At 44.7% G+C, this 7,909-nt stretch overlaps 1 protein-coding gene across 1 annotated transcript; it reads right to left on the reverse strand.

Annotated features, from left to right (window-relative positions):
• Window positions 1–344: 344 nt before the first annotated feature.
• On the reverse strand, window positions 345–5,878 carry si:dkey-191g9.7. The gene is made up of 2 exons (XM_034609477.1): window positions 4,914–5,878; window positions 345–2,564 (listed from the first exon to the last, which is right to left on the reverse strand). The coding sequence occupies exons 1-2, from the start codon at window positions 4,961–4,963 to the stop codon at window positions 989–991; spliced, it is 1,626 nt and encodes a 541-aa protein (XP_034465368.1). The 5' UTR covers window positions 4,964–5,878; the 3' UTR covers window positions 345–988.
• Between the last annotated feature and the right edge of the window lie 2,031 nt (window positions 5,879–7,909).

Genomic DNA, 7,909 nt, shown 5'->3' on the forward strand with positions numbered 1-7,909 from the left:
TGAAAAAAAACAATAGTTTTAGATTGATGATGCCCCTGTATGCTCATACAGAAAAGAAGAAAATACTCGTCTCTTTTCACATCCAAAACAAAAACTGATAATGAAAATCATTGCATTGCTGTACCAAGCCTAGAGAGTTCAAATCATGCTTGTGAAATACAATCATATGTAAGTACTTAAATTTGTTCATCATTTACTCAATAAGTCATCATGTTTCCATGTTCTGACAACTCAGATTCATTTATCCCTTACTTTTACTTTTTTACTTTTCTTTTGTTATTATTTTCTTTGTCTGTGCTTGTAATGTTTTTGTTGTGACTTGGTAAGAGAGGAGCTCATTTGTTTGTGAGGTTGTAGACTGGGCTATGAGGGATTAGTCTTAGGTTAAGCTAAGAAATTGTCAATGGCTCCTCTTGCCAGGTGTCTACTGATGTGTCACTGCCTGTCACTCAAGAACCAAACCACCATGGGGAGCCCCAGTCAGCAGGGGGAGGTATACCGAAACCTGTATCCTGAATTGTATCACTGTAAAACATATTATTTCCCAACCCATATATTGCTAATGATAATTGTCGTGTTTAATGCAGGACTGTTGTATCAGATTGCTTTGCACTGTACAGGTGTTTTTTCAGGTACCAATCCCCTGGAGGTAATTGATCATATAGACCCACTTGCAAGGAGAGACCCTCTGAAAACACTGGTAGTGCCCATCTGCAAAAATCGAAACAAGTGACGGTTCATTGGCGTATCATTAGTTCCCTTTTCAGAACCTTGTCTTCTGATTTCAGTGACTAAAATAATAATAAAATTACCAGACACCATTAAATGTGGACCTGCATCAGTGACCTTGTATGATCTTGTATGCAGATCCATCTTCCATACACCTTCAGATCAGATGAGTGACATTTGAGGCTGAGGCTATGAGTAGCCATACAGGCCACTAAACACAGTGTTCAGGTACTGTCCCATCCGTCACTAAGCTAGTTAGTCAGTCGATAGCTGTAGTGGTGCGAGTAAAGCAGGTTCGAATGGAGCCTATCATTCTGCTCCTCTTTCTCTGACAGCCGGTGGTCCCACTCTGCCGGGAGGTGTTAGTATTCTGGCGTGACAGCTTGGCAGCCCGACTCGCTGTCTCCTTGATCTGCAGCTCCAGGTGTTTCTGGATGGCTAGACCCAGCTCCTCAGGGTCCACGGAGGCTCCATACACCTCCCATGTCATCCCTTCTGCATCCCACTTCACCTCCTTCACTGGGGACTTGGGAGCACCATCTGTTTTCTTGCCCGCATCACTGTCAGTGTTTGTCAATGATGGAGTGTTGCTGCAGGAGGTCTCACTTCTGCTCTCCTCTGCCAAACAGATTTGGGGGAACACATGAGGTGTGACAGGCTGTCCTGTCTGCACCCCAACATCCCTCAGCTCTCTAGGGGTTGTCAGTGTCCCAATGTCCCGGGTCATGGTTCTCACATGGCCAATGGGACTGCTGCAGCAATCCTCTCCCCTGAAGTGTTTTTGGCATGGTGGCCCAGCACCAGGAGGCAATGAGCTGATCCAAGAACAGTTGAGGTCGCAGCATCGCAGCAGATGTTTGGCATCCAGGCCTGTCTCACTGACAGAGGAGATGAGGCGAGGCAGGGCGAGGTGGTTTGTCACTGAAGGAGGTGCTGTGGCTCGCTGCATGTCACTGCTTGGTTCCATGCCTGTCAAGTGTGGCAGCAGCTGGGAGGGGGCTGGGATGGGCTTGGGACGGCAGTAGGCAGCAAATGTGTCTTCAAAATTGGCATGATGGATGTAGGAGCCATAACAGAGTTCCTTGTTACATTTGGGAAGAAGGTGGCACTTGTCTTCATTGCCCCCCATGTTGACTTCTGTCTTAGTGGATAAGACACAGACACACTTGCTCTGAGGCTGCTGAACACCACTCTCTCCACTACTGGTCCCTCGGCAAACAGTGGTGACAATGTTGCACTGTTGCAGCTGCATGGGTTGCTTGCAGGCTAATGTGCGTTGACTCTCAACCTCTTGGATACTCTTATCTGCTCCATGGTAAACAAGTTCAAAAATGCCACTATCTGGTACCTGGGGAGGTACTGCCACTTTAACCAGAGGGAAAGTATCCGAGTGACTCCTGTGAACAGGCAAAGAGGCTGGCTTTATACTCTGTAGAGTCCTGTTGGCCGGAGGGGGGTCACCAGTTGTATTCCCTGTTATCTTGTGGTGATATGAGGGTGTATATTTGTTAGCCACATTAGGAGGAGATGCTGAATCCCAGGGGGGCACACAGTGTTTAGAGGGGTTTCGTTCCTGTTCACCAGGCTCTCTGCTGACCTTCACACTGCTGCAGGTAGTTTCTCTGATCGCAGGAGTTGCTGGACAGATCTTACTGAAAGACTCCTGTGGCTCCTCCTGGCAGACATGGCCTGGCTGCCCAGCTAGTTTGGAGGGTTTTATTGACTGTGAGGAGGCATCAAAGAGGGTCTGACCAGAGAGAGATGATTCCATGGAAACACTTCCCCCTTGTTGGTACTGCTCCATCACAGGATGCCCGGCCTCTGCCATCGAAGACCTTTAAGAAGAAATAAAACTAAATTTGTAAATGATTTACACTTGATCCGCTCAGACACAACACACACAGAACACAGATATTCCCACGACAATGTTTAATGACAGCTTGAGCCCCAAATTCGAAAATAACTAAAGCTTTACACACCTCTACACTGAACATAATTTAAATATATTTCATTCTGTCTACTCATGCTGCTCGTCTACAAACTGTGCTCCTGTGGAACATGGTTCAATAAACAAATGGGGGCCCCAGGGCTAAAATGAGTGACTGGCCCCCATTCTTCCCTTTCCCTGTGTGCCATTTATAACTGTCCTCTGCTGGTTTATTCTTCAGGCCCAGGCTTGTTGAGTGGTAGGTTGATTAAACACAGATGAATACTGATGTGTGTCTGATGATGTCCCATTATTCACCAAAGCTAAACAAAGAATATAATCAACACAAACTGGCAGGACAGGCCCGATTATTAGACTGGCTGAAGTTACTCTTTTAATTCATGTGACGATAAACAAACAAATCTGTGTTTGATGCTCGGAATTATATTAGTATTTATCTTTTTGTCACAATGCCACAGCTATATTAAGATACTTGCATCCATCAGTTATAACACTTGTGCTTATTGAGGGTCGCAAGGGAACTGGAGCCGATCTCAGTTGACATTGGTCTAAAGATTTCCTCAACTTTATTAATTAACACATAAATTAAACATGCTTTCCCTTTTGTGACACGTGGCCTGATTTAAGTGAGCAAACTAATCCAATACCACTGAGTTCATGATGAAAGATCAGTAAATTAATGAAAGGCTACATTTGCGGTGGCATGCATGTGCACCTCAGAGTCCTTTTCCAACTAAGATTAAGAGTGAAGTCTGAAACAGTGAGGCTGGTTTGTCCCTGTATGTCAGCCCTGTGTTAAGTGTGACAGACTGGTGACCTGACCAGGGTGCACCACGCCTCTTCCAATAATTTCAGCTTGGCTCCAGCCCCCGCACGGCAAGAAAAGAATAAGCAGTATGGAATGGAAGGATGGATGGACTGAAGCCTACATGGATATCCTGCTATTTGCTGGGTTTACTGCCCAAATCACTTATATTTGATGAGAAAAGTAAAACAATTGAAGCGTATGTGCTTGTATGATTATGTAATGCTGAGGACTGCCATATGCACTCAAACTAAAGCTGCCTTCTCCACATTAAAGTTGCTGCAGCTGTTAACAGGTCATCCGTTGGGCCGGACACAAAACATCTGAATCCTCTGAATCAACATACACACACCTCAAAACCATTTCAACAACTGAAAGTATCTTCACATGCAGCATTGACCTCAGACAAGCTGTAGAACCTTTGGGATATATCAAGACCAGAAAGAGGAAAAGGGTACAGTATTCTGATTGGGGCTGCAGAGCTTTGCTCCATGTCATTGTGTATCAAGTTTCACTTATGGTGGGTGACATAGTCCAAACACAACAGGTTAGACTCATCCAAGCATCTTTCAGTTGTCGCCAACACATCACATGTCAATCTCAGCTTCATTGGCTCATATCCTCCAACACACCGACTGTATCTGCTGGGTTTCAATCCAATTTGAAGGAAGAGTTCACGGTTTTTGGAATTGATTTGATTCATTGTTCTATCAGTCTTGATGTAGTTAACCTAGCATAGCAGAGACTGGAAACAATGGCTCCGTCAGTGCATACACACACATCAAAACCTCTCAACACCTCTAAGGCTGATTACTGAACATACTGTGTTTCAACACAAACATAAAACTGGCACTGTGTGGTCCATTCTGCGCTGAAGACGTAACACTGCTCAGAGGATGAGTTCTAACCTCTTGTCTTGTAAACACAATGATGGACAAAGCTCTCAGCGAGAGACATTCAGCAACAGCTGCTTGTTTGGAGGCAAAGGAAACTTACAAGGCACTTGTGCTGTCATCATTTCAACCTGAATATTCCAAGTTTTAGTCACATTCTGTGTCAGATGCCACCTTGATTGGATTAACCTCTAAATTTTGGTGTACAAGTTTAGAATAAAAATTTGGATTTACCTAATTCTAGAACCAGAGCAGTGGGAATTTATCAGGTTCTGGCTCATTAAAGAAAACTGTGTCTGTTGCTGCTAAAATAACCCCATGAGGTGGGCTGAAGCCCCTTGAACCAGGCTACATCACACCCCTCTGCACACTATTGTCACAATCAGATTCTACCTATGGACATAAACCAGACACACACTCACCAGGCGACAACAAGCAGATGCAATAAGGATTGCATACATGCACGCATATACAGGACAAGATCAGTGTATTCGTCAGGAGAAAAGAGGATATGAATATTTTTGATTTACTAGCTTACCTTTCACAGTGATCTACTTGCTGCTGACGCGCAGTCCTCCCCTCTTTCATCTCCCTTGCAGATGAGTGGAGTGATGGATGCAGTTCCTTAGAAAGCCTTCATCAACCTCCCCCTCCTCTCTTCCACAGGTGACCTCTCCCTCCCGCTCTGTCTTTAACTCCACAGCATTCAGCTCGCTGCCTGAGATCCTTCTTTTTTCTCCTCCACAGCCTCCTCTACTTTCCCTCCTTTGTCTCAGCAGCCCCCGGCTGTGCACAAGATGGAGGAGACCTTGAGATAATCCTCTTCTACATCAGATTAAAAATGTGAGGATGCAATCTTCAAATCCCTGTTCTGTAAGAGAGAGACAAGCTGGTTATTGGTTGGCTTATCCAGCTGTAGTGGGAGACGGATGAAGGGGGAGGGGGAATGATGATGAAAGGAGATAGTCAGGCAGCAAGCGTCATTGTCCCTCCACCTGGTGAGAGGAGGGCAGGGCTGATGCATGAATGAATGAGTGGAGTAGAAATAAAATAAAGAAAACATCTCTGTTTCTGTGTCTTTGGCTCTGTTCTCCATTCCTTATGTTTTTCCATCACTCACACACACACTCAGCTCCACTCTGACCCCAGTTACTGCTTTACTTTCACACTCTCTGTCGTTCTCTCGCTCAACCTCCCTGCCACCCTCCCACAACACTAACCCACTCTCTATCACTATTACTGTTGCTATGGAAACCACAATACTCAGTGGGCCAGTGTGTTTTTCAGGAGGCAATGAGACAACAGACAACCAAAACAGCTGGGACGTGCTCATGTTTGTGGTTGACTCAGCCGCACACAGCGACTCGCTGCTTCTCCTTTCCACTTCCACGGTGTGTCAGGAAACATGGAGGACATGATGATGACATGTTAACAGACGCCTGGCATGAACGCACAGTGTGGAGCTGCTGTGATGTCACCCACAGCTTTGTGACAGAGCACGATGACGCCTGAACATTAGGTTTAACAGCAGCTGCTTCACTGGAGCAGTGGAAATCTCAGAGTGGTCCAATTGGAGGAAGGCTGAAAACCTGCGGGTGTCCTCGGATCAATTCTTTGGAACAGCCTGACAAGGATTTGCTGATTGTCTTACAGCTCTGTGCCACAGTCCAAATGAAATCCATGCATACACTTCATGTCAGTATAGAGCAGGTCGCAAACTGACACAGAGCTCTCCACTGTCCATCAGTGCTGAGGGAGGAGCTCATTCAGGAAACGTATTGATTTTTACAACAGCAGGAGAAGGAGACGCAGCATTTGGCTGTGCTGAGTGTCAGGACAGAGACAGATTTGATGACATTTGAAAGTTTCATTAACATATTTGTGGACAGCTGTCACCCTAATCACCATGTTAGCTCCTGCAGTTTTATCCACAGCTGTCAGTACAGTACCGTTCTGACCTTTAATCAACTGATAGGACTCTCAGCATCATAACCCTTTTTTTCATACACTCAGATCATGTTGACTGTTCAAAACTTTGGTAACACCACATTTTCCTTGCAAGAATCTTGGTGGGGGTTTGGATCTTTGGACTTACAGTTTGATGAAAACCAACATGGCTCTGAAGTGACTGGTGGACTGTGTGGTTGAGGAGATAATGCAGAAATTGTGTAAAAAATGTATTTTAGGATTTCCATTGAACATGTACACATTGCTATCCTGGTTTTAATCATATTCAGCATATAACATGCATGAGATGTGAAACCTGGTTATTTAGCTACTTGTATCATCTGAAGCAATGAAGCGCCAGCAGAAGGACGCAAAACTACTGAACCGATTTCTTGGTGGAGGGATGGGGTTTGAGTCGGGGAAGAACACATTTCATTTTGGTGCAAATGTGGATCAATGGGATTTTTAGACTATGTTTAATGATAAATGTATCATTGAAATGATCAGACCGGCCCCGTTTTCTTCTATATCTCAACTACAAGATCTAAACAATCAGTAGTATTGTTCAGCCTTGATCTCAGAGGTATGTGCTCTACTGAGTTCTATTCTACTTCTCTTATGATCTAATGAAAATCAATAAAACCCTAGATTAATGTCTGTCACTGATTACTGGTTATATTAACCAACCCTTGCTCTGCCAAACTATTGTTGAATATTTAAACTAATTAGTAAAAGCAACCTCCTCCAAAACAGAGCTGCAAGTCAGGAGCTCCACCAGTGGCCCCTTTAGACCTGAGCCTAAACACAAGCTCAACTTTGGGATGAGACATTTTCAGAGTGCAGATGTGGACATATCCGCCTCTTTTTTCTGGAATGTTGTTGTGGTCCACTTGTGTCGGATGTTTGCAAAGAGAGCAGTGGAACCCAGAAGGAACATCACCAGCATCCACTCATAAACAGTAAAAAGCCAGAGTGGGACTGTATCTTCCATTTATTAGGATTTTAGGATGTTACTATGGAGATTATTGACCACTAATGTCTGCAGGGGTTTGTACACTATTACGTTTAAGACACTCCTCACTGGGTTCTGTCAGCAAAACACTATTCATGACCCAAGTGACACCAGTGGAGATGAGTTGTGTGGTATTAAAATGTGCGTTTGTGAAGGGATATAATGAATTCATCTTACCGTTTCTGTGAATTTGTGTGTGTGTGTGTGTGTGTGTGTGTTGGGTAGGGTTGGCTGACAGCTGCACACAGATTAAGGCCAAGATTTTCTTGGAGCATCTCTGTACAATTTTAGAACAAACATGAATTGCAAACTACTAAGTATGTAAGAATTGAAACAGTGCAGTGATCAGTGCTGTGTTTTAGATGCACTGCAGCAGGCTCTGCTGTTGTGTGGGCTGTTCACAGCCACAGCCACAGCATGATGCACCAACCACTCAGCCCACACTATGACCAACATTGTGCTCCCTGCAAAACCCAGAGTCCATCCACCCATTATAGGGATGAGGTTCACAGGGGGTTGGAGTCAATTCCAGCTGACAGTGGGCAAGAGCAAGAGACAGTTATCCTTACAATCCT

The sequence above is a fragment of the Hippoglossus hippoglossus genome, chromosome 15, assembly GCF_009819705.1.
Source record: "Hippoglossus hippoglossus isolate fHipHip1 chromosome 15, fHipHip1.pri, whole genome shotgun sequence".
Classification (NCBI taxonomy): domain Eukaryota; kingdom Metazoa; phylum Chordata; class Actinopteri; order Pleuronectiformes; family Pleuronectidae; genus Hippoglossus; species Hippoglossus hippoglossus.